At 40.3% G+C, this 27,874-nt stretch overlaps 1 protein-coding gene across 11 annotated transcripts in view; it reads left to right on the top strand.

The window, feature by feature from the left end:
- mast4 (microtubule associated serine/threonine kinase family member 4) overlaps window positions 1–27,874 on the top strand; it is a 171,813-nt gene that overhangs the window by 98,662 nt on the left and 45,277 nt on the right. For 5 of the 11 annotated variants that reach the window (XM_081364905.1, XM_081364907.1, XM_081364904.1 and 2 more), the window contains exon 5: window positions 16,397–16,485. In XM_081364905.1, the coding sequence (XP_081221031.1) occupies window positions 16,397–16,485 (89 nt within the window). Of the gene's footprint in view, window positions 1–2,272; window positions 2,536–3,574; window positions 3,656–6,086; window positions 6,125–16,396; window positions 16,486–25,324; window positions 25,744–27,874 lie in introns of those variants that run through there. The other 6 variants (XM_081364903.1, XM_081364910.1, XM_081364909.1 and 3 more) reach the window with 4 other exon arrangements.

The following is a 27,874-nucleotide window of genomic DNA, read 5'->3' as shown; positions in this document are numbered from 1 at the left end:
TGTAGTTCCAGGCGTGCACACTTCTAAGAGCATAAGTATGTATTTAAATTATGGATACACCGATACATAAGCCAATAATTGATATTGGCCGATAAAAGCAATTATTTTCATTATCATCCATCAGCCGATTGTTTAAAAACAGCCGATGATGAGAGCCGATTATATCCTTTCAGTCGAAAGGAGGTGGAAAAATGTGTCAGACTGCTCAAATTCATACTGTGTGTGAAGAGAATTTTCCTTGTTGAATTTAGGCCAAGTTAACGCATGTATCATGTATTTACCTCAGGAAAATCATCCAATGTTCACATTTTGTTAGTTAGCTATCAAAAACACTAGAGAGGAGCTTATTTACTGTTAATTATATATGTATGTTTGAATCAATTTGAAGACAATTGTTTATGAAAACTACCATATGTGCAACTGAGCTGTATACAAACATTTCAGTTTTTATTTGAGTGTAATTATTATATATAAAAATAAATAGCATGTTGAATATAGTACTTTGGGCTTTGTTGTTAATTTTATTCTCTAATATAGTATTGTACCAAATAAGAGAGTTCCCAGTATAGTTTACAGCTTTATTTGGGAGAGATATTCCCCCCTTAAGAATATCAGATATCATTCTCAGCTATACTGTAGGTATATCGGCTGAGAAATGTAGTATTATGCATCTCTAATTAAAAACAAAAACAAAACAAAAACAGAAAGGATTATGCTGATTGTAGCATCCATGGTTACAGTAAGCTTAAAATTGCACTCAAGTACATATAGCAGAAAGTACAAACTTTTGTTGGCACCCTCATACTTTGAAAGTACATTTCAATGTAATGTGATGTATTTAAATATGATGTTGCAATACCTGGCTAGTAATGTTTTTATGTTTGTCATCCCACTTATTATGTAGCAAGTGTTAATTTTACGCCATATCTTCATCTTTTCAGCAATTCTATACGTATCTGCTAGGGCTTTGTGCAATATGTCACTCATTTTACTGTCTGCATATTGATGTTACTAAGTTGCTAACAAGTGTGGATTCAGGTCTGATGTCTTTCTCGGCTTTATGAGTTTCATTAGCAGGTATTTAGCGGAACTCAGATTAAATTGCTTGTTAAGGCTTGAGCTCATTATAGCAACGGTCTCCAAGCACCTTTGTCCCCAGTGAAACCCGGTGCCTGGTACAGATTAGTGCAAAATTCTCCATGTACCATAATCGCAAGATTCTTTTCAAGGCATTCTACTGTAGTAAATTTAGGCTATTGTGTGGTTTTGTGTGTTCCTTAAATGTTTTACCTTTTTATCTAGTTTTGAATTATGCTTGCCTGTGAAAAACTCACCACCACAATAATGTGAGGAGGGTTTTCAAGGTGTTGATATGCGGTTACTGGGGTGTTCTAGGTGGTTGACTTCCCGTCTGAAGTCTTTAAGGTGTTTCTGAGTGGTTTTAGCATGTTGCTATGTGGTTGTCTGGATGTTCTCAGTTTTTTTGCTGGGCTATTTCAGTGGTGATGCTAAGGTATCATGACTATGCAGTTGTAGATGTTCTGCGTGGTTGCCAGGGCATTTCTGTTTATTTTTGTTTTAGTTTATTGTTTTAACTTAAACTTATGTCAGTTATTTGCTTTATTTCAAATTATCGTAAGTTATATTTGATGTATTTCAGCTTCATTTCAATGAATGAAAACTGTCATTTTTGACAGTTTTATGTAACTATTTAGTCCACTGCTACGCAGTTGGTAGGTTGTAGCTTACAAGTCTCTGTGATATCCTGCTCAAGTCCTTCCTTCATTTGTCTGTGGGATTTGCCCATTTTATCGTCCGACAGGTAAAGCCATAATTCTGATTACTTAGAAAAAACAGCACCCCTCTTCTGAATAAGCCACATGATTTGTTAGTATTCACAGATAGCAACTGTGAGATACCCAACTATGAGAAAAGATTATGTTTGCCTTGCAAACATATGCAAACACTAATGAAGTGTCTTCATGTCTTGGTTTCTCTTTGAAGACTTGTCCTTTTGAGACATTTATGGCTTATCTTATTGAAGAACATTCACACAGTGTATGCTGCAGTGTAATTGGGGAAAACAGACAACATGAATGATGGTCAACAGCCCTGCTGCAGATAGGAAGTGCTGCATGTAGACTCCTCTGATTGTGCTTTGCTGACGTAAGGCTGCTTCTTTGGTGGAGGAGGGGCATGTAGGTCTGTTTAGTGCTGGTGCGTGAGCGACAGGGGAGGGGGAAAGGATTGTCGCCCAGCCTCCTTGCCCTCCACAGGCAGTTGATGATCACATCTGACAGCTCGGGTGGAAGTTGAACAGCTCAGAGCACTAGGTCCCCTGTATCTACTCCTCTTCTGTGACAAGCTCTCAGCCGGTTTCTCCGCACCAGAGCCTGGCTTTGGCTCTTTGTCAGCGCATGGGGGTGCGGGCAGGCAGACGACGCGAATATATCATGTACACAATAGAGTGAACGAGCGCAGCGCGACCATGAAAGCCCAGCGGGAGAGACTGAGGATTCCAGGGTTGACATTGGAGTGAGTATTTTCCATTCTCTCTCACATCTTTTCTGGCTGTGATGACAGCAGACTGTTTATCTGCAGTGTGTCTGTCGCTGTAGTGGTGACAGCACATCTGAGCAGTGCACCATTACCACAGTAACAGCGTCTGCAGCATGTGTTGAAGGGTAAATATAGGTTTGCTAGCTTGTGTAGATCCAGCTAGTGTCCCTTTGCGATGGCTTTGCATGTGATTTTGATAGCACAGGCTCATGTTTGGATAAAGGATGATGATGCTAGATCAATATTGGATCATCTTCTAGTCACGGCTTGTCAGACTTGAGCCAGAAGGAATTGCGCAGCAGCTGCCTTTCTGTTTGGCTATGCTCCTATCTGCGTATTTATAGTTTTTGATCTCCGTCACTTATTGAATCATGTGGCTGTATTGCCCCTACAGAAGGCCTGATTGTTTGTCAACCTGTTAGCAGGTCACCGTACTGTAGCGACATAACATAAACAGTTAATATCTCGTCATATTAGATTGGCCTTTGACGTTTCGATAAGATGAGGCGCCTTTGTTTTTGTTTACAGGGGTCGTAGCAGATGCATGTTTGTGGCTGTGATCAGATGTTGCATCATGGCTGCTGTTGCTAAGGATACAGATACCTGCGTATCTCCTGGACATGTCAGCTCAGCAATTTTGCCAAACATGTTTTGTTTCTCAATGAAGGGACCTTCGTAACGCTTGATAGAAGCATGATGCTTGTAGATTAACAGTGGGGATTTTTATTTTTACCGATGTTAAGTTAAATGTGCGCATGTGGCCAGTCTGTATATCAACAAGTGTACAATCCAAAACCATTTCATTCTTAGGCAATGGAATGTAATGGACCAATGTTGTGGTAACCCTTTTTGCAACGCAGCATTTTACCGAAAAAACCTTGAACAGTCATGCATGACGCTGCTCTGTGGTTAATGCATGCAAGCTTGTGTCTCTGCATATAAATAAGCTCTCAACTTCAAAGGCTGCATCCTGACAGAGACTGTTTTCAATTTCAAAACTCAATTTGACTTCCAGCCTCACTCCACGAAGCTTGAGCCCAACTCCCACAAGCCCTTGCAGCCCATGCAGCCCGCTGCACGCATTTCATTTTTGGAGGTAAGCGCGTGCTTCTTTCACATAGCCATTTTGTTTTGAGGCTTAATATGTTCAAGGCTCTGTGTTCTGCCACTGAAAATGAAAGCATGGATTTCAGCGATCGAAACGGCACATGGTCTCCATTCATTTATCTCTTTTGAGTTTTATTATTTTTACATTCAATGCCTTTGATTGGGATTTCCTTTTCTAAAAATGTGGGGAATAGTATTGTTCCTTGTGCTTATATAACATTCTTAGTGTCACCCCCTTCCTCCAGTCTTTTTGGTGATTCTCTCATTCACTCTCTTTTATGTGATAAATAGGATTTGCTGCTTTGGCCATTGAGCATTTTGTTGGAAAGATCTCTGCACCATTTTTGGGGAAACTGTTACTAGGTCATTCAAATCCTAAAAATGAAGAACTGTGGCAGTGAATTCTTTTTACCACTAAGACAAAGGAAATGTACTCTCAATTTTTGAAAGACTTTTTGAATGGTACTAATGATTGGTTTTTGCAGGCTTGACAGCACAAGGTTAGAAAAGGTTAGAATACATTTCATGAAGAGTTTCCACAAAACATATTGATGTGACTTAAATATATATATATATTTTAATAATATAATATAATATAATATAATATAATATAATATAATATAATATAATATAATATAATATAATATAATATAATATAATATAATATAATATAATATAATATAATTTAGGGCTGCACAATTAAATGCAATGAAACTGCATGCGATTTGGCAAAGGCTGCAATTATTTTCTGCGCAGCTTGTCAGTGGAGTGCGGCTGATCGGTAGTAAATGCTGCTCCATCTGAAAGCCAGAGGGCATCCCACGCAGACACGCCAAATATGCCTCACCGCTTAAGTACCGTAACACGCATCATTCCAGGAAATTCCTATCGCTGTAGCTGAATAAACAGAAGATTGAAACGCTTTGATTGATTAAACATGACTTATAAACTCACGACTGCCTTATTCTGTATAAGAAGCCACATCATCTCACAGAAGGATGCTCAACTGTCATTATGAAGTGAGTTTGGAGTAAAAACATGTTATTAAATGTTGTCTTTTGTTGGACAAGAGGTTCATAAATGCTTCTCATGTTTGACGCGTGTTGCTTTTTCAAACGCACATTATAAGTGACTCAAACTCAGTGCTTTCAGGTGGAGTTTACAGAGCTGTACATCAATGACAAGCTGCGCATAAAAAATAATCGCAGCCGTTGCGATTTCAAAATTGTGATAAGCCAAGTCGGTTTAAGTGCGATTACATGGTAATTGCGATTAATCGTGCAGCCCTATTGAAAGCAATAGTTTGTGCTTTATGAACATGCAGTTTAACTCTGACATTATCTCTGACGTACTCACAAAATCAGTGACCCTCCCTTTGAACTTTGATCACCAATGGTAACCAGGGGTGCCGTAAGCTACAGCATTGCGGTAGCCCCACTACCCCAGATAAAAAAAAAAAATATTTTAGCTTCCTGCCAATTAATTGTATCAAATGTATTTTGTCGATACAGCGGTTAACATTTACAACACTGTGTGTATGCTGAGTAATAATATGAGTCCAATCTAGATGAATGCGCAAATTCAATCTTTGCCAGTTGGTGGCGCTTATGGCTGGTTGGCCAGCAGATAGCGGTTACATAAACAAAGAGCGTCACAACACTAGCAACACTATATAGTAACAGTACATAATTACTGGCTTTATACGGAGGTAATATGAAAAGAAAATGCAAAACATGTAACAATTATGTAATTAATGTTCTATTTATTAAAACCAAGTATAAATCTCATCAATTTAGTTTTTTAAAACATTTTTACATCTATTCCAAAATAATAACTAAAGACAGTAACAATTTAATTACCAATCATAGTGCGATGGAGGCATTGCCTCATTTCACGTGACTTTCCCCCATTCATTCTCAATAACCCCCACCTAACCACTGCATGTCTAGGGGGTCTATTAAAACTCAATAGGCAAGAGACACATGGACTCCCGCTACAACTTTACCTATTGGTGTCACTGTTGGATAGTGTTACTTTAGAAAAATGAGTTGATTTATTTTCTCATCCAATTTTTTGAGGATGTTCTGTCTTCCTTGTCTCCTCATAGGAAACACCTCTAGTTAACAGGGATGGTATAAAAACCATGAATTAAACTAATTATTCATTATTCATTGGATTAAAAAATCACTTGGCATAAATGTGGGCTATTCTGGCATTGCAAACTAAAATGTGAGCACATAGAAAGCGCAACAGCATGATTTTTTTTCTTGGAAACATGTAGTGCTCATGCAGTTTTTTTTTTTTTTTTTTTTAATCACAAGCAATATTGTGATTCCTGGTTTTCTGTCCTCAGATTTAAAACCTCCCTAAATTAAAATTGAGACACGACCAGCACCAATGGAACACAGTGACTGGATCTAAAACCTTCAGATGACATGCAGATTAGATCCACACTTTTGTAAGTTACTGAACCCACATTCAGCGCAGAGCGGCTCTCTCGCACTGTATGACGTTACAGAAAAATAGTTGTTCAGTCTGGTTCCATTCACACAGCAGAGCTTCGCCGAAAAGCAGTTGCGAGTCTTGAAAATGTATGGGTGTGTGAGTTTTTTTTTTTTTTTAATAGAATAAGGTTGTCACTGCTGTAAACTTCCATATATGCAAATATTTTTTTGAGAAATATTATTTTCCTGCACAGTATAGGTCCCTGCGCTTCAGCCCATTGATGCCTGTGCGTTAATGCGCCCCTGATGGTCACAGGAGACTAATTTGAGACATGTTGCTGTCCCAGCTCACCCTCTTGTAATCAGATCACTAAGGCTAGGTATGAACAGGACCATTGATTGCTGAAATCTATACTCATTCCCTTGTAACAATTCTGACAATCGTCACGTTTTGTTGAAGCTTCCTTTTGTTTCACAAAGCTCACTTTGTAGCCTATTCTGGAATTCTCCATTTAAAGCCCTAATGATGAAGCCAGAACTGTGAAAGGCACAGTCACTCTGCCCTTGTTTGTCATCAAGAAAGTATTTTGGGATAGCTGATGAAGTGGGTCATTGAGCTGTTTGAACTAGTTTGATTAGTTGATGTTTACACACAATAGTCTGAGACCAGTAAACGGTGGAACTGTTTAGATGAAAAGAAGGTCATGACTACATTACAGAACATTTGCATGCTTTCTGAAAAATATTCCTCCTAGGGATGCTGATTGGTAAAATGCAATTTGCACTACCTTTCTCAGGCAAAACTAAAAGGTGTTCGCTTTAGGGCAAAATAAACAATCATAACTAGTCCTGTAAGTCAAAATAAATAGTATCACTAATGTCCAAAGTACTATAGAGAGACTAATATTTTATTTTACAGTTAAGTGTAAAGTTTTAAAAGTTAAGTTGGAAATTCTGCTGTACTGCTATGTCATTACTTGAGTGCTTTTATCTTTTAATAGTGTGCCCTGTTATATTTGGTTTTGCTCGGTCTTATGCACAGTTTGCTACACAATTCTTCTTTCTAAGTATACCCCATTGACTGTGAAGGCAGATGGATCTAGTGGATCTTTCTTTTCACTTAAATCACTCACATGTGTGCGATTGTCTTTATAGACAAGTGAGGTATACTCTCAGCTTTAAGAGCTGCCTTGCACTTTGTTGAATCAGAGCACTGATATTTTTTTCTGGTTCGTCCTGTACAAATAAGAACACAGAAACGGTGCATACTGTACATATATAGAGCACGGGCTGACACAGATGAGAGTGGGCTTGGATTGTTCCCAGATTTGTTAAGGTTCTATAGGTCACTAGTCTTGCAGGAAGATATAAGAAGTCATTAGACTTCAGATTGATTGAGCTAGACTTTGCTCACTTCATGCATGACCAGAGTCCTCATTATTATGTCCATATCTGAAGCATTATTTGAAGGATTGATCAGTTGTCTGTGTGCCTGTTTGTGTGCCTGGCTTATTCATATGTTCTCTCAGGCCTGTCCTAAGTGCACCTTAGTGGTTATCGGCCCATCTGGATTCAACAGATAATTTTCAAGACCGAGCAGCCCCATTCCACCCCACCAAGTTCATCTGTCATGTGTCAGGGAGGTTGAGCCTCGTGTCCCTGCCTGCCAAAAGAGCAGATTGAAGAACAGAACAGGAGCAGATCAAAGGTGTTGAAGTGGAAGAGAGAGGGTGGTTTTCCTCATATGGCAGGTCCAGTGAAGAAAAAAAAAGGAGAAGGGAAAAGAGGTGGACCTGCACATGGTTACGGTTGAAATGCTGTGCATTTCCATTTCAAATGGCCCTACACTGTAAAAACTAAAGGAGCCTCAAGTATCCTGTCGGATACTCAAGGAACTTCAAAATGTAATTTTGGTGCCTCAAAGCTCTTTTTCCTATAGTAGGGTTACTGGAGGAGCATTGACAATCTTTGAGGTTCTTGCTGGAACTTATGGGATCCTTTAAGCACTTTGTATTTACTTCAGAGGTTCTGGAGTCACCTTTTCATTACCATGAGACCTCGAAGTGCTTTAGGGTGAAAATAGAGGAACTTAAATGCGATAAAAGGGTTATTGGAAGATCTTTTAACATTTAAGTGGTTCCTGGAAGATCTCTAATGTTAAAGCCAGCATCTGGAGGAACCCAATGGTTCAGTGAGGCCCGAATTAGATTATTATTCTATTATTATTATTATTATTATCCTATTATTATTATTATTATAGGCTACTTAAGTTTGATTCAGTATACATACCCAGGTGAAAAAGACGTACTATTAATAAAAATGTACTTGAGTGTGTTTTTAGTAGACCTACAATACAAATATAGCCTACTTTAATGCATTTTTATTATTATTATTATTATTATAGGCAAGTTTGATTCAGTATACATACCCAGGTGAAAAAGATGTACTATTAAATGTATTAAAAATGTACTTGAGTGTGTTTTTAGTAGACCTACAAATCAAATATACTTTAATGCATTTTTAATACATTTAACAGTAACTATAGTCTTTTTCACTTGGGTAGCTTACATATATTTAGTATAGGCCTATTTTATTAAGTCATTTAAACCTTAAACAACAACACTAAATAATAATAATATTATATGAAGAAGAAGAAGCAGGAGGAGAAAAGTGTTTATTCAGTCACGAAACTGCTGCTATTCCTCTGCTGTCGTCGCTTCAGTGATGCTCGCGCTGCTCGCGCGCAACAAAGCTCAGCTGATCGTCATCAGGAAAGTAACGGCTCCTCTCATCAAAGCTTCCGCCGTTTATTCGGCTCTCCATTACAAGGTTTGTAAACTCGCCAAATAAATATAAATACAGAGTCTACTCACTATATATTTAAACACACATATATATAAACTAAATTTATTATACATTACTACGTTTTTACAGTGTTTACCACTCGTTTATTGCACAGTATCTGGTATGAAGGTTTTAGCCGCGATGCTAACTACGTTGATCTAATGAACAAATGGAAATGATTGACTTATTGTCTTAGATTGATTTAGTCATTCAATTCAACATATTTTGTACAACTGTGTCTTCAAATTGCTGATATAGCCTAACTAATTTAGAAAATTCTCTGATTCTTGGCGTTTGTTATGAATAACAAAAACAGGTTATAGTTTGGTCTGTTTTTGTTTAGCCTAACTTTACTACAGTGCCCTCATTCTCTCAAATACCATTTTAAAGCCATTTACTGGTCAATAAATATTATGTTGTGAATAATCATCTTTGTTCTTTTGTTTCCCCAGAACAACCATTACATTTCTAAAATAATCTGAACATTTCAGTGGCAACATTGAATTACAGTAAGTTACCTGCACCACATGCTGTACTTTATTACTATGAACTTTCTCTGTGTGAAATTGTATTGTTTGACTGTGTACTTGTGTTTTTTAATCAGTTACTCTCTGAAAATCTTTTCTCATGATCTCAAATCTCATTCATGTTACTCAGAAAAATAATATCACAGGTTTGATTCACAAAAAATGCTATAGACATTTTAACTCTGAATTATAACTTCAAGTTTAGTCTTTTTCGGCAAAAAATAAATAAATAAATAAATAGGAAAAAGCAATTAGGCTTCAGAAGACTTGCAACACAACCCATAACACATGAGTTGTGAACTCATTGATTATTTTTAGGATCTTTTCTGGGACATTTTTGGAGCTTAACCATTTTTACATAAATTGTTGCATTGAATTGAACTAGACAAGTGTACATAAGAATGGTTTCATGAATGATTTACACATTTGTTTTCTTCTTGTGTTTCATGTAGTGAAACTGAATGGTGACTGGGGTTGCATTATGCCTGAGATCTGCTTTTGGGTTCCACAGACAGAAAGTCAAACAGGTTTGGAACGTCACAAGGCTGAGGAAATTATTTAAATTTCACAACTATCACTTTAATAACATTACTAACAGTAAATTTTGTACTTTGCAGGGATCTCGGTAAGCTGAAATACAAGTTTGACCAAGAATAAAAATCCTCCTGTAGACCTGAAAATCATTGAAGTGCCTGGACCATCCACCAGAAAAGAGGAAAAACAAACGGAAAACGATGCTGTACCTTTTCACTTTTCCAACTCTTTAAGTACCTCACACCAACTTGGTCCCATAGTGACTTTTTTGACCACAAACGAAATTGCTGGCAGTGTGAATTCATATTGAAATGACTGAATTCACCAGTGAACATTCACAGAACAACAGATCATTTTACTGCACCTTAACTCTGTTTCGGGTCGAAGCCTCTACTTCTACTTCCTCTATCTTGTTTCATGAGAATACTCAACAACCATTTATGAACACTGTTGATTCAAGTCACACATTTAAGCTTTTCAAAAGCCATAGTGTACATTACAGTCTCCAGTCTAATGGCATCCCAGACTTAAACATTTTATGATTCAAAATAGCTGAATAACTAACCATCTGAGATTTCGGTATAGAGATAAAGGTTACAGCACAATTAGTGTATATTAGCACTGTTGTTTGTTTTTGGCATCTGATAGAGCTTTTGGACTTGGAAACAGTGATGTTAGACTAACCATCGGACTGAAACACAAATGTTTTAAAGTTAAGTATGATGGACATTTTTAATTAGTTCAAATGTAATTTTTTTACATTGATTTATTTAGTGGAACATATGTGTTTCCATGCATTTTGTTGAGATGTCTTTTCTTGTTTATCTATTGTATATACATGGTTGATTATTCATGTTGCTTATGTATTACACTATTTTTTTGTGTAGTCATTGATATTAATCTGTAGTTAGCTTTTTTCCCCATGTGCATGGAAGTGTATGTATAAAAATGAATATCAAATATGTAATAAACAATTCTTATTTTGTATTTGGCTCAATTTGTTTATTATAATAGATGTCAAAGGTAACCATAGTAACAACATGAAATTAAATATTAAAAAAAATGAAATTTGGTTCCTGGAGGCACCCAAAGTGGTTCCACACAGTGCCTAATATAAGAGTTCCTCTGGAAACCTGTGTGGTTCCTCAGAGAACCGTCCCTTTTTAAAGGGTGCCTAGAGGATCTACAGGTGGTTCCGCCGGTGTGGCAAAGTGAAGAACCCCAAAAGGTTCCTCCAGGCACCTTTTATTTTTACAGTGTAGGGGTTTTGGAGCAGGGCCAGACAGGGAGAGCCGTGATTGCATTCATTGCGTCGTCTGCTGATGATGCATTGCTCCTCTGACTCACACCCCCTCCCTTCCTTTCCTTTCCTCTCCCCTCCCTGCCTCAGGATGTGGTACGGTAGATGCCTGTTACGTGATATGGAGCATTCTTGACTCTCAATGAGTCTACAGGGTAGCAGCAAAGCCACACAACTTTCACATCAAAACAAATAGTCATCCTGCTGGAAGTAGTCCTGTCCCTCTGTCCCAGAGGCATCCAGCATTCGAGCAGGAATGGATATGACCTGAATAGGAAACAGCTCAGAGAAGCTTTCTCACTATTCGATTTAGGACACTTTAAAGGACACACCGTCCCTTTGACAGCCTGTGTATGCTGCAGCGAGCAGCAGATGTTCCTGGACGAAACTCTGTAGTGGCAGAGCGTTGTGCTGGGAGGACTTCCCGGGACTCTTGCGCTGGGTGCCTACTTCTCTTGGAAACCAGGCATTTCTCCTCACTCTCTTTTTTAAGACACCTCAGAGCACTCTGGGGGCATGACTTTAGGACAATGTCTGACTCCAGCTTATGGACTATGCTCTCCAACTTTTCTATGCCTTACTTTATCAGTGGAACAAATCTACGGCGCTCCAAAAGGTAATCAAGTTCAGGTTGATTGTTTGTTGCCAATTTACAGTTTTGTGGGTTTGGGTTTTTAAGTCTAAGAACTTTATCAAGAATTAAGTGAGTTGAGGTTATATACAATAACAATATGGTAATGCAGGTGCTGTGTTTTCTATTGTGTTCAATTTCCTTTGTGAATTCTGAAGTGGAGTACCTCTTGATTGTAATCAGGACGTTTTTGTTCAGTGCATGCGGCAGGCACAAAAGATATTTACGTACCGGAGTAATTACCATGCATTTGTCTAAATATGCATGTTGAATGTGAGGAAAATGAATTGTTTTCTAAATCCTCTTGAGCATTGCTGGCTGTCTCCGTGTTATTTGACGGATACAGTCGGGTACACTGCTTTTGCAGTTATGCTGAAGTTGCGCTGTATCCTTCATGTGACAAGACCAAACCTTCACCAAAAGGCCAACCAGCCATAGATATCTCTGCTATCATGCATTCATGTGCATTTCTGCTTTTCCTTCTTGCACATATTTTAATCCTGGGAATGACCCATTTTACCGTTGATGATACAGATGATCCGATTAGTGTCCTCAGGATGAGTAAATCTGACTGAATCTGTCATTTGTTTGAAGTGAATTAGTTGTGGAAAACATGCAAGGAAGACAGGATTGTACATCATGCTTTCTTCACAGTGCTGTGTTTATTGGTTTGTACTGGGTGGAGGGTTCCGTATGTGTCTTTGTGTAATAACTGTGACAATGACACTCAACTATGACACCAATAACAAGGCTTTCCTCATGTGTTCCTTAGTAAAATTATACGATAACTAAATGTTATATTGTGTATCTCTTCTTAATTCACCAAAGTGACCTTGATTTAGGCTCTTGGTTCCTCAAATGTGTCCTTGTATTCAATCATGTTTTTAGAGTACAGAATGTGTTTTTTTCTGTCTATTGTTGACATTCTGAGTCTTCTGACATGTTGGCCATGAAGTTTTGTTAACATGATATAAATTAGTGACACTTGCAAAGTAATTTAGGTATTAGATATTTCTTTTGTTTCATTTTTGTATTGAATGGCATGGGCAGATGCTGGTGCAGATCGTACTTCAGGGCGATGTTTAGAAGTGAAGTTACTGGATGTTTCTCTAGGGCTTTATAAATTGAGCATCATATACAGTAATTCACATTTATTAGCATTAGCACTGAAATTAACTCAAGGCATTCATTTTATGATTTTGTAGGAAGAAAAAAAGATATGACTGGATTCAAACGATACATTCCCATGATTACTACAGCTGAAGCATGTGTAAAGCACATGAACCAACAACATTGTCATATAATTTAGCAGAGACTCTGTTTATATGAAATGAACAATGATGGATTTAACTCTTTGTAAATTAAACAAAGAACTCACTGAGGACAAGCCAAGACCATTAAAGAGACAGCTACACAATTGGCTTTTGTAACGTGACTTTAGTCATTCAGGCATTTAAACACAGCGACGGAAGCAAAATGTCTGTTGTCAAGTAGCATAGCATTGACTGATACTTTATGATTCAGTCATTACATTACTTACAGTCATTTCTGTGTGGGTTTCTTCTAGATGTAGCATGAGTTATTGAATTGTCATAGCTACAGTAAGAAGTATGGAGCTGAGCACCGTTCATTTTTAATCTGCCTGTGTAAGAGCTGTATAAATAGCAAAATCTGATCCTCTTTAACTGAGCTCTCATGAACCAGATATTATACTGAACCATGCCTCGCATTTAAAGGGGTCTTTTCTTGCTCTTTTAAAGTAACATCTCAAAATTCTTTCACAGGTCCAAAACACCGTTTATTGCAAAAACAGCTTGTCATGAAATTTTAACATCGTAACCATGAGCTTACAAAAGTACCATATGACTGCAAATGTTTACTGTACATATCCAAAGTTACATAATTTTACATATCTGAAGTCTAAGGGTCAGATTAAAGGTGAAAAATGGCCATGTAAAACTAAAGTGGAACTGTATTTGGTGCAAGAAACATTGTGGTGGGCTTCAGGAGAAAATATTAAAACAAAAATGGTACACAAATGTATAATATGGCTCCTTTAAAGTGCTTTATTGCCATTTTTCTTACTTAAAATTTATTTATTTTTAGAGTCATATAAGAGTCATAGAGTCATCTGATGCTGCACCTACAGTAAAATTATTTAAAGTTTTTTTTTTTTTTTAGCATACAGTATGTAGCCAAATGTCATATTATTCAGAGACATCATGGTTTGTAGTAATGTTTCTAGATGTTTTATGAATCATATTTGTCTGCACTGGTAGGTCTCACTCAAATACTTATGATTGTTGCCTAATTCATCTTAGTTCACTAAAAGCTAGAAAGTGTTTCTTGTTTTCCTAAAATCATGCACATTTTCAGCCAATGTGCTGACCTTTCTAACTCAGAGAGGAATACTCAACTGTCTTAACCTTCATGCCCATAATAAGCTGTGGCGAACACTTATTTCTCATGGCCTTTTCTTTAATACAGAATCCATGCTTTCAAGTGGGAGAGGATAAGTTATGAATCATAGAGATGGCTAAAGTCATAGTTCACTTCCAATGTATGCAAAAGAGCAGCCTAGACATTGTATTAAATGCATACTTTTGGTTCCTCAAAAAAAAAAAAAATTTGAAAGTGAGTATGATGATAGAATTTTCCTTTTTGGGCGAACTATTTCTTTAACACCTCCATGTGATAGATTCACTGGCAGTTGCTCTTCACAGTCTCTTTGCTGAGGTGTTGATCACAAGGGCTTTGCAATGTCATCTGTGATGTCTGCCAGGCTGCCATTTAGACACCAGCTTTGGGATCAATGGCTAGAGAAGAGGCCAAAGTCACATGTTCATTTCCCCTCTAGGATTTCACCCTGTTCTCCACTAGTGTGCTGGTAAAGCATCACTATTCCATTTGCCCATACTTGGAGTTATGTATTTTTTGCATGGATATATGATATATTTGTTATTATTAAGCTATCAAAATCGGTTTTCAGTGGAACAGGTGAAAAAAACACCAGTCATAGACTTGAGGATGTTCTCTTTTGACATATGCAGACTTCAGATGCAAAAGGCTCTAAGTCAGTCTAAAGTTTTTGTTTAATATCAAAAATGTTATCAGCCTCCTATGTATAGGTTTCTACCCAAGTACCGGCATTTCTGAATGGGCTGATGCTGGGATTTAGTGAGTTTGTATTTGATGAACGTATACTATGTGCGGAGAGCATTCACTCAATATTATCATCTCATTTTTGACTCTTTTAGAGGCTTTTGCATCGGAGGTCTTCATATGTACTGTAAAGACAATAAGTAATCAGTTACCAATTTTCTGTAGTCTCCCATAACACCTTAGCAATGCCCTGACATCATGGCAAGTGAGGTTTACAAGGGCAAACACAAAAAAATCAAGTTCTCTATAATCTACACTTTGGGAAGTTTCTAACAGCTTATAAATTTGTGTATTTTCTTGCCAGATGTATTTTGTGTGTGTGTATATGTGTATGGTCCTGGTAAACCCAATCTTATGTGGACAAAATGTCTCCTCAAAGATGGCAATATCCAAAATCCTTGAACTTGTGGGGACATTTTTAGTCCCCATGAGGAAAACAGCTGTGATGTTTTTTGTAAGTGATGTTTTTTGAAAATCTAAAAATGCAGTTTTATGTGATGGGTACGTTTAGTGTTAGGGGATAGAATATACAGCTTGTACAGTATAAAAATTATTGTATTGTCACCCACACACCAAAACACGATGGTTCTGCATGAATGGCCTATAGGCTGTGTGACATATTTTAGCTTCAAAACTAAGAATTTCACCAAAAGATGACAACTTTGGGGCATTGTTTGTTTTGTAGGGTACCTACAATATTCTAAGATTAGAGTAAACACTGAATAGTTGTGATACTAAGTGAGCACATCCGTCTCTGGCTCAGTGCCAGCCAAAGTGCGAAAGCAGATTTGAATTTAGCAGTTGATCACAAGACTCACTGAATGTTATAATCACATTTTCAAAAGTACAAATATTATTTATTGTCTTTTGGAAGCTGTGTTCAAATCCATTTGGCTCAAAAACCTGAGGGACCACGTGCTTGAATGAGCATGATGCCTCTGCCCCTGGCATAGAGAGTGGATGTGAAATGATGTCAAATAATTCACTAAGATCATGTACAGTAGGAGAGCAAGTTTAATTTTCATGACCTTAGTTTTTCTTGGCATGTTCACAGAGCAGTGTTCGAGGAAATTATATTTGCTATTTACCAATGCAGTTCTAATATTAAATCAATTATCTATAATGGTACATCTGTTACATTTGCTACAGTGATACTTTATGTAATGACAGATGCACAATTAAAGTATTAATGCCTCTCAAATAGTCTTGATGTTGACATTTTTCTGTAACACAGGTATTCTTGCAGTGGTCTGTTCACAAAACACAATTCTTTGGTTTGTTTTTCTAGCTGCAGAACAAGCAACAGAAAAAGTCTAATAGGGAGTGGACAGTCATCAGCCCTTCCTCGACCTCACTCACCTCTGTCATCACACACAGGTAACTGGTTCAGTGTGATTGTCTGTTTGTGTATGTGCTAGGGCCAGGACAATTTTGATGCATCGCGATTATTGGATCGATACCAATTTTTTACGAATGCATCGCGAATTCATTCTGAGCTTAGTTTTTAACAGCAGATGGTGATCTAGGCTAGTTTTTAACCGCACGCTCAAATGCTCACAAAGAATGTGAGTCTGAGAATGTAATTGCACCTCAGAATGTTTTTATGACACAAGATTAATGTAAACAGCCCACTGCAAACAACCTTGTAATTCGCTTCAACCTTTTTAAACTTTATGAATTATTATTTTATAGAAGGTTCACAAGCACGCTGTTTCATCAGTGCCATCTGCTGTTAAAAACGAAACTCATAATCGATTCGAGAGAGAATCGCTATGCATTCAGAAAAATTGGAATCGATCCAGAATCATTTCTCGATTCACAATGCATCGATGTATACATTCTATGCACAAACGCTGCTGAGAATCTCAGCCAGTGTCTTTACTTCCGCATAGCGCGTTTTTTATAGCAAAGTGTACTAGCTGCAAAACTTTAATAAAATTCATTTTCTCAGAAATGGAGACAATGATTTTAGAAAAAGATTTGCTAGTCGGATTTAGCATAATATGAGAGAATACTCACCCTCAAAGTTGTAGATGTAGCTCGAAATATATCATTTAAAGCCCTTCTCTTCCTTACTCTTATGTGTGACAGCTAACTGCCTCACAATATTGTTAACATCATTCACGTTAACCGCTGGAAGTTCTTGTAAACCGCTAGTGTCATTTGCCATTATCTCCACCGAATGCAAAAACGGCTTCAATCAATCAATCAATTTTTATTTATAAAGCGCTTTACAACAACCAAAGTTGATCAAAGCGCTGGACAGAGACAAAAATAATGGCAAAAAAAAATAAAAAATGAGTGAAATACAAAACAATACAATAAAATAAAATACAACACATCTATAAAATCATTATGCTAATCAGTTGTCCATCAGGTGTCAAAGGCTGACCTAAAGAGATGGTGCTTCAGCCTGGCCTTGAACAGGGGCAGGTCCATGATGGAGCGTAATTCCAGGGGCAGAGCGTTCCAGAGTTTTGGCCCCGCTACTGCAAAAGCGCGATCACCCCACTTTTTGCACCTGGACCGTGGGACCACCAGCAGATGTTGTTCAGAGGAGCGCAGGGCTCTGCTGGGCTGGTAAGGGGTCAGCATGTTACACAGATAAAGAGGTGCAAGGCCATGGATGGAGCAGAAAACAAACAGTAGGATCTTAAACTGGATTCTGAACTCGACCGGGAGCCAGTGGAGAGAGTACAGGACAGGAGTGATGTGGTCATGTTTACGGGTTTTGGTAAGAAACCGGGCTGCTGCATTCTGCACAAGCTGTAGACGGTGCAGAGAGGCCTGATTTAACCCGATGTAGAGGGCATTTCAGTAGTCCAAGCGTGAACTAATAAAAGCGTGGATTGTTTTCTTGAGGTCACTACGGCTGAGAAATGGTTTGACTTTGGCCAACCGACGAAGCTGGAAGAAACTTGCCCTGATCACAGAGTCTACCTGTTTATCGAGCTTCAGACTGCTGTCCAAAATCACTCCAAGATTCCTGACTACAAGACTGAGGTGGGTGGTCAGAGGTGCAAGATCGGGAGCTGCCTTTGTTGAACTAGAGGCATCAAAGAGGATAAATTCAGTCTTTGATTCATTTAGACAGAGGAAATTTTGTGACAGCCAATGTTTAATGTCATGCAGACATGTCTGGAAGGACTGTGTGTCTGGGAAGTTCTGGGCAACTGGCAGATAGATTTGTACATCGTCTGCATACAGATGGAAAGAGACATTATGCCGGGATATCACAGAACCTAAGGGGAGCATGTACAAGGAAAATAAAGCAGGGCAGAGGATGGAACCCTGTGGCACACCAGAGGAAAATGGGGCCGAAGAGGAAGAGAGATCATTGGTCATCACAGAAAAAGTTCTATCTGCTAAATATGACTTGAACCACTGCAGCACGGGTCCTTGAAGGCCCACCTGCTGGGCCAGACGGGTCAGGAAGATAGAATGGTCCACCCTATCAAATGCTGCAGTAAGGTCCAGCATTACCAACAGCACAGGTTTTTTAGCGTCCAAGGATAGCAGGATGTCGTTCTGCACTTTTAACAGTGCAGATTCTGTGCTGTGGTGTGCCCTGAAACCGGATTGAAATTTTTCAAAAATGTGGTTTTGATCCAAAAATGATTGAAGTTGTATGAAGACGAGCTTTTCCAGAACTTTAGAGAGAAAAGGCAGATGGGACACTGGTCTGAAATTTGAGAGAACTGATGGGTCAAGTTTAGGTTTTTTGATTAGTGGCCTGACCTCAGCCTGCTTAAAAACAGTTGGGACAGACCCTGAGCTAAGGCTGGCGTTGAGAAAAGAGAGAAGACATGGTCCTACTGTGTCAAAAACCTGTTTAAGCACTCTAGATGGAACAATGTCCAGGGAACAGTTGGTAGATCTGAGCTTCTGGACAACTTTGGAGAGCTGAACGAGTGACACTGGCTCAAACACATCAAAAACAGCAGGAGGAGAAGGTGGTGGTAGGTGCACGTATGAACCAACAGCTATACTGCTGTTTACACTCTGTCTAACTGAGGCCACTTTATCAATAAAGTAATGGAGAAACTCGTCACAGGTTGATTTAGCTACATTTACAAACACGTTAACAGATGGATTTGTAACAGACTGAATTGTACTAAACAAGACTTGGGGCAGATTACAGCTATTGGAAATGACATTTGAGAGGTATTTACATTTGGCTTCTTTAACAGCATTTTGATAGTCAGAAAGACAGACTCTCAGAATACCCAGGGACACATGCAGCTTGTCCTTTTTCCACCTCCGTTCAGCCTGTCTGCAGCGCCTCCTCAGGGCGTGTGTGGTGTCATTCAACCAGCAATCTGGTTTAGGTTTGATGGTCCTCAGCTTCAAGGGTGCAACTGAGTCCAAAATCTCTGAACAGGTGGAATAAAAAGAAGAGATGAATTCCTCAGGGCACAGAGGTGGACTTTCGCAAAGGGCATGAAAACCTGAATTCATGAAGGCAGTAGCAAATTCATCAGCTGTAGTAGAAGTGATGATACGGCGGCTACAAGCTGGGGCAAGGGATTTTGCTGGAGGTGAGGGGGGCGTGAAATCAAATATAATGGGGAAGTGGTCTGAAATGCAAATGTCCAATATTTCTATGTTTAATATTGGGAGGCCATGCGAAATTATGAGGTCTAGCGTGTGACCATGTTTGTGTGTGGGAGCATTCACTGACTGAGTTAGGTCAAAGGAGGTTAGCAGGTTTTGAAAATCATTAACTAATTGACTGGATGGACAGCAAACATGAATATTTAAGTCCCCACAAATAAGAAAGTTATCATATTTTGGCATTACATCAGCAAGAAAAACAGTAAATTCAGAAATGAAATCCTTATTATATTTAGGAGGGCGATATAGAACAGCACACAGTGTGGGGGGTGTCAATTGTATCAGGAATAACTGCAATTCAAAGCTATTGTAGTTCTCACATGGGATGGAGCGACAGTTTATGTTCTTCTGATTGTACACTGTGGCAAGCCCGCCTCCACGGCTTGTCACTCTCGGAGTATTCACGAAAGAATAGCCAGGGGGGAGGAGCTCAGAAAAAACACTGTTGTCACCTGGTTTGATCCAGGTCTCCGTCAGAAAGAAGACATCTAACTCGCGAGTGGAGATGAAGTCATTCAGGACAAACGTCTTGTTTGTGACTGAGCGAGCGTTCAACAGAGCTGCACGCACCGGTCTGTTGTTTCCAGTCTGGCGGGGAACTGCACGGCTGAGAGGAAGACTCTCTTTCACGCTGCCCTGCCGGTGGATCCGCGCAGGCCGGCGAAGAGGAAGCGGACAGCAGGTGTCTGGGAGAACCGGTGGGAGCCATCGGCAGCTGTACTGTAGAAAGCGATGTAGATCAAACCCTCCATAACCTTCGGATATATTCTTGAAGCAGCCAGAAACACCCATGTTGACGGAACAAGATGCCAGGTATTCTTTGATTTTTACATGAAAACTGCCTCTCTTTCCTCGTCTCCTGCGTCTCCCGTTGCGAGGCAGCGGACAAATAGGACGCCACAGATAGACCGGCACGGAAGCTAGGAATGGCGGTAGATTTGAATCCCCGGCAAATCCAGGCAAGTTGGTGGTCATATTACCGCGTATTTGTAACAGTGTCAGGCGGTCGTACACAAAATATCGATGACACATTGCGGATGAAAACAGGGATTAGCACAATGATCGCTAGCAAACATAACAGAAAAGGACGGCGTACCAAACACAGCGGCGCCATCTTGCCAGAAACCGGATCATGGTTTCCGACGCAGCACTGGATGTAACTGGGCGGGCTGAGACAAAATGCGGAAGCGATCATGCATAGAGCCTATTGTCCCAGCCCAGTTTTAATATCTGTCAAAGTGACCCTTGTATTCTATTTCGTAGTATAGTCCTGCCTATAGTCAAGGCTGGATTAGTACCCCCAGGGGCCCCTGGGCACTAAAGCTCATGGGCCCCCCTCCTCTACCAGACAACCACAGCCTCCAAAGGAGGCACCAGAATTTCAGAATTTTTTTCGCAGAGATATTAGCCGAAAAGCTTCTAAATGGCGGCCGCCAGTGGGCCGCCGGTGACGACACGATCTCAGAAGAAATTTTTCAGTATCTCCGCAACGCGAAGACCCAGAGAGCTCAAATTTGGGTGAGGAGGTCCCACGGGGACCCTTGCTCGAACGCGAGAGTGGCGGGCCTCGGGGACGCCCCCTACTGGATCACCGTTCGCTGAGACCCCCGACTTTAAATGGCTATAACTCGGGGACCCGGGCGAGTTGGACCTCGTGGGTGGGCTCGTTCGAAAGGCCTTGTCAAGAACTACGATAGATTAGAGTTTGTGGAATCTCGAGATGTACCTAGATTGCCCGTATGATAGATCCAGGCCAGCCCATAGTGAAACCCACTAATATAATGAATACAGCTTTATATTAAACATCAACCTTTTGATTGGCTCCTTACTTGGAAATTTGGTGCTTCACACTTGATTAGGGCAAAATTTAATACATAACTATATTACAGAGAGCAGTCTGTTGTACCACGGCCAGGCCCGCAAAACATGATGTGTCTGAGCAGCAATATTTTGTCTAATTCATGAGCTGTACACTCGATCTGTGTCTTACTCATTCTGCTGACTGCGCACACACTGTCCCTGTGCTCTATTGGAAACCTTTAAAGAGCATTCAGCATTACTGTTGATTTAATCACAGTGTATTAATCTGATTAGATGTCACTTTAGTTTTATAGTCATGAAATCTAGAGGCAGTCAACTGGTTCATAGCAGCATGTGCTCTCAGATGCCCTTTAGAATAGCATTTATAGACTTGAGTTATGAATTATATGAGGATACAGTTTAATACATTTATAAGTTGATTTACACTACTGTTCAAAATTTGGGGGTCGGTCAGATTTAAAAATAAATAAATAATGTTTTTGAAAGAAGTTTCTTCACCAATTCTCCATTTATTTGATCAAAAATACAGTAAAAACATTAATATTGTGAAATATCATTGCAATATAAAATTTGTTTTATACAAGTTTTGAATACAGTGCTGGTTTGGCCCCCTTGATAAATATGATCAAAGATGGCTGTAAAAAATATATCTGCATTGTTAATCCTTTTGATATTTTATTAAAAAAAAAATAGCAAAAATCTAATCTTTCATTGAAATAAAATAATTGAAAGTGGGGGGAAAATCACATTATGAAATAAATGTTTTTTCTCCAAAATACATTGGGAACAATTATTTTCCCCGTTTTATTAAATACTTTTTGCAACCTCCTTTTTCCAAGATAACACCTCTGAGTCTTCTCCTATAATGCCTGATGAGTTTGGAGAACACCTGACAAGAGATCAGAGACCATTCCTCCATACAGAATCTCTCCAGATCCTTCAGATTCCCAGATCCATGTTGGTGCTTCTCTTCAGTTCAGCTCACTCATTTTCTATAGGGTTCAGGTCTGAGGACTGGGATGGCTATTGCAGATGCTTGGTTTTGTGCTCAGTGACCCATTTTTGTTTTGATTTTGATGTTTGTTTTTGGATCACTGTCCTGTCGGAAGATCCAAACATGGCCCGTTATAAGATTTCTAGCAGAGGTTGTCAGGTTTTGATTTTTTTTTATCCGTTGGTATTTGATCGAATCCATAATGCCATGTATCTGAACAAGATACAGCAGAGTATTTCATTTTACACATGGGGTACTTTTTTATCCCTGTATGAACCAAACCCATCTTAAGTGTTTGCTGCCAAAAACATTTTTTTTTTTTTTCATCTGACCATAGAACCCATCCCGTTTGAAGTTCCAGTAGTGTCAGTTACTTTTCAAATGTTCTATGGACAGATGAAACAAAAACAAAACAAAAAAGAGCTTTTTGGCAGCAAACACTTAATATGGATAAGGGGATAAAAAAAAATAAAAAACATGTGTAAAATGAAATACTCTGCTGTATCTTTAATGCTGTGGGTCTAATTTTCTGCCAGAGGTCCTGGACAACTTGTTCAGATACATGGCATCATGGATTCGATCAAATACCAACAGATAAAAAAATCAAAACCTGACAGCCTGTGCAAGAAATCTTATAACGGACCATGTTTGGATCTTCCAACAGGACAGTGATCCAAAAACAAACATCAAAATCAAAACAAAAATGGGTCACTGAGCAGAGCACAAAACCAAGCATCTGCAATAGCCATCCCAGTCCCCAGACCTGAAAGCTATAGAAAATGAGTGGAGTGAACTGAAGAGAAGAAGGGAATCTGAAGGATCTGGAGAGATTCTGTATGGAGGAATGGTCTCTGATCTCTTGTCAGGTGTTCTCCAAACTCATCAGGCATTATAGGAGAAGACTCAGAGCTGTTATTTTGGAAAAGGAGGTTGCAAAAAGTATTTAATAAAATGGGGGAAATAATTGTTCCCAACGTGTTTTGGAGAAAAACATTTATTTCATAATGTGATTTTCCCCCCACTTTAAATTATTTTACTTCAATAAAAGGTTAGATTTTTGAATTTTTTATTTATTTATTTTTTAAATAAAATATCAAAAGGATAAACAATGCAGATTTATTTTTTACATCCATCTTTGATCATATTTACCAAGGGGGCAAATAATTCTGACCAGTACTGTATTTAAAAATTTTATTTTAATCCTGTGATTGTGATGCTGAATATTCAGCATCATTCCTCCAGTCTTTAGTGTCACATGATATTCTGGAAATCATTCTAATATGTTGATTTGGTGCTCAATAAACATTTCTTATTATTTTCCCATTATTGAAAATGTTTGTGCTGCTTATTATTTTTGTTGGAAACAGTAATCCTTTTTATTTTTTATTTTATGAATATAAAGTAGAAAGACATTTTGTAAAAATATTTACTTAAATATTAATTAATTGGTAGTACTTTACAATAATGTTCATTAGTTAACATTAGTTAACATTAATAATGCACATATGCAATACTGCAAATAGTAATAATAATAATGCAAACTGCACATCTACGGCATTTATCAATATTTGTTCATATTAATTTCAACATTTACTAATACATTATTAAAATCAAGAGATGTATTTGTTAATATTAGTTAATGCACTATGAACTAATATGAACAAACAACGAACTGCTATATGTTTATTAACAAAAATGAACAAATACAGTCTCAAATCAATTGCTCATGGTTAGTTCATGTTAGTTAATACATTAACTAATGTTAACAAATGAACATTATTGTAAAGTCTTATCGATTCATTTTATGCATCTTTGCTGAATAAAATAATTAATTTCTTGCAAAAAAAAATCATCTGTATTTTCATAATGCATTTATGTATGTATGTATGTATGTATGTATATGTGTGTGTGTGTGTATATGTGCACACACACACACACACACACACACACACACACGCACACACACACACACACACACACACACACACACATACACACATATATACACATATATACTCAGTAAATATATTTCCAAAGGTGCTATTGACATGAAATTTTCACCAGATGTTGGTAACAACCCAAGTAAGCCATACATACAAAGAAACAAACAAAAATAAGTTCAGAAATTAAGTTATGTGTAATAATGTGAAATGACACAGGGAAAAAGTATTGAACACATGAAGAAAGGGAGGCGCAAAAAGGCATGGAAAGCCAAGACAACTGCTGAAAACTTATAGTAATTAAAAAGCAATCCAGCCCCCTGTCAGTGGAAATTAATAACAGCTGGTTCAGTCCCAAATGATGGCCTACAAAAAGGTCTCATTGCCAAGGTGTCACACAAGACACATCTCATGATGGGTAAAAGCAAAGAGCTGTCTCAAGACCTTCGCAACCTAATTGTTGCAAAACATAATGATGGCATTGGTTATAGGCGCCATTCTAAGCTTCTGAATGGTCCAGTTGAGCACTTTTGGGGCCATAATACGGAAGTGGAAAGACAATAATTTCACCATAAATTTGCCTCGACCAGTGCTCCTCGCAAGATTTCTGATAGAGGAGTGAAAAGAATAATCAGAAGAGGTAATAATCAGAACTGCACGAACCAATGGCGGATCAGCAGAGGCGCGCGAACCAAACAGGTCGCTTGGCACACTGCCAGTGTCAAGCGCGCGAAACTGCACGTGATCAAAGCATATAAATATAGATAATAATTCGCCATTTGACAGATTTAATCTCCTTCAGCTCTCGACTCACCTCGTCGCTGATCTTCTCCGGATAGAAGCCTCTCGTCGTCGAACAGCCGTCCAGCGGAACAGCTTCGCATCCCGGCATCTGCCAGCTGAGCGTTTCCCTGTGGCATCCGACGAGTATCCTTTTTCTCTATCTCTCGCTTTCTTAAAGAGCTAAATCGCTGTTTTCACAGCGCGCGGCGTTGTTTCTAATGCCGCTCTCTATTTGTGAATCCTGCAGGGTTCCCCTGCATGTGTCTGACAGACACACACAGTGTGCGGCCTGCCTCGGCCCTGAGCACGCCGAGTCAGCGCTCACTAAAGGCGGCTGCCTTCTCTGCGACGGGATGCCTGTTTCTACTCTCCGCTCGAGACTCGCGCTCGCTTCGTCGGTGAGTGGTCCCGCCCGTCTTCCATCTTCGGCGCCTCGCGTGCCCCGTAGGAAGAAGCGGCGCGATCAGAGGCGTCCTGAACGCGGTGAGTTTAGCGAATGCACGCCGGGCCTTTCTCCACGTGCTTCGCCCACGCCCTCTTCTCCAGTTCTGTTCTCTCAGAGCGACCAACGCCCCTCGTCTGAAGCGGGGGGACTCGTCTCTTTTGGCGGATCTGTTGAAGAAATGGATGACGCAGTTTCTGTGGCGCCATCTGAGAGTGAGGATTGGTCGGGCTCCGCGGACCCCCCCCCCCCCTCTCAGTTAGATCCTTCTGACACCCGAGCGAACATCGACGCCGAACTCTTCCGTGTCATGTCTCGCGCTGTCGACGAGCTGGGACTCGACTGGCTTTCCCCAGCCGAGCCCGCCAGAAGCCGCCTCGACGAGTGGTACCGGCCGGGGCGCCAACAGGCCCCTCGTCAGCGCGCCGCTCCATTTCTGCCCGAGGTCCACGAGGAGCTCACTAAAAGCTGGCGCGCGCCCTTTTCAGCGCGAATGCGCTCATCGGCTTCTTCAACGCTCTCCACTGTTGACGGCGCTGAAGAAAAAGGTTACGTGTGTCTCCCCCCACTGGAGGAAGCGGTCGCTGCACACTTATGCCCTCCCACTGCAGGAAGTTGGAGGTCTAAAATTGTGCACCCATCCAAGCCGTGCAGAACTACTTCGGCCATTGCCAGCCGTGCTTATGCTGCCGCCGGTCAAGCCGCCTCTGCTCTTCACGCTATGGCGACCCTCCAAGTGTTTCAGGCAAAGCTCCTCCGCTCTATGGACGAGCCAGACACTTTTAAGGACCTCAGAAGTGCGACGGATTTGGCGCTACGGGCCACAAAGACCACCGCTCAAGCCCTGGGCTGCAATATGGCCAGCCTGGTTGTTTTAGAGCGCCACCTGTGGCTGACTTTGACAGAAATCAGGGACGCGGACAAGACCGCCTTCCTCGATTCTCCAGTCACAGCATCTGGTCTCTTCGGCCCATCTGTCAGCGGCTTCGCAGAACGCTTCACTGAGGCTCAAAAAGCTTCCAGCGCTATGAAGCATTTTCTACCCAAACGCTCCAGTTCGGTCCAACGGCACCCCAAGAGCACGCCGCGACCTGAGAGGGTAGCTTCAGAGGTCCTCCAGCCCCGCCCAGTGGCTGAGACCAGCCAGCGCCTGAAGCATGCAAAGCGGTTCCCGTTCCCTAAGCGCCAGGGCCCGCGGCCGAAGCTCACGCTCGATCACGAGCCCAAGAAGCCGTCCTAACCGGCATAAAGAGGGGTCATTGTCCCGCCGCGGCCGGACCAGCCCCGAAGATCGCTCGAGTGCTACTCTCAGCCCCCTCTTCAGTTCAGGCGGTTGGAGCAGTTTTAAATGCAGTACATGGGCCCGTCACCTGTCATGCACCCCTGCACACAAACGCTGTTTTAACAGCGACCCACAAAAAGCACAAATCGAGCAAAATTTCCCCCTCACATACATGTCAGTTCGAACCCCCAACTCCGGGCGTTCCAGATATGATAATGCCTCTGGCTCTGCGGGCTCTAGCTTGGCAAGCTATCACCGGAGTTTCAGAATGGGTGATGAACATCATAAAGCGCGGTTACTCGCTTCAGTTCGCTCGCAGACCACCGCGTTTTCACGCGGTTATACAAACTACGGTAAGGAGCACACTGAGTCATGTCCTCCGCACCGAAGTGTTAAGTCTGCTGGCCAAAGGGGCCATCGAGAAGATCCCCCCTTCTCAGAGCGAGTCAGGTTTTTACAGCCGTTACTTTCTTGTTCCAAAGAAAGACGGCGGCCTGAGACCCATTTTAGATCTCAGACATCTGAACAAGGCTCTCATGTCACGGCCGTTCAGAATGCTCACGACCAGACACATCCTGGCGCAGATTCGCCCAGGCGACTGTTTTTTCTCAATAGATCTAAAAGACGCTTACTTTCACATTCAAGTGAACCCCCACCACAGGCCATTCTTGAGATTCGCCTTCGAGGGGCAGACATACCAGTACACAGTCCTACCATTTGGACTGGCACTGGCACCTCGTACATTCACGAAGTGCATGGATGCAGCTCTCTCCCCCCTGAGACAGCGGGGCATGCGCATCCTGAACTACCTCGACGACTGGCTCATATTGACTCAGTCAGAGGCGGAGTCACATACTCACAGAGCCTGGCTCCTCAGACATCTGGAATGT

The sequence above is a fragment of the Scardinius erythrophthalmus genome, assembly GCF_964197995.2.
Source record: "Scardinius erythrophthalmus genome assembly, chromosome: 5".
Lineage (NCBI taxonomy): Eukaryota > Metazoa > Chordata > Actinopteri > Cypriniformes > Leuciscidae > Scardinius > Scardinius erythrophthalmus.
The sequence above is the reverse complement of the archived record's forward strand: the minus strand, read 5'-3'. Positions and strand labels throughout refer to the sequence as shown.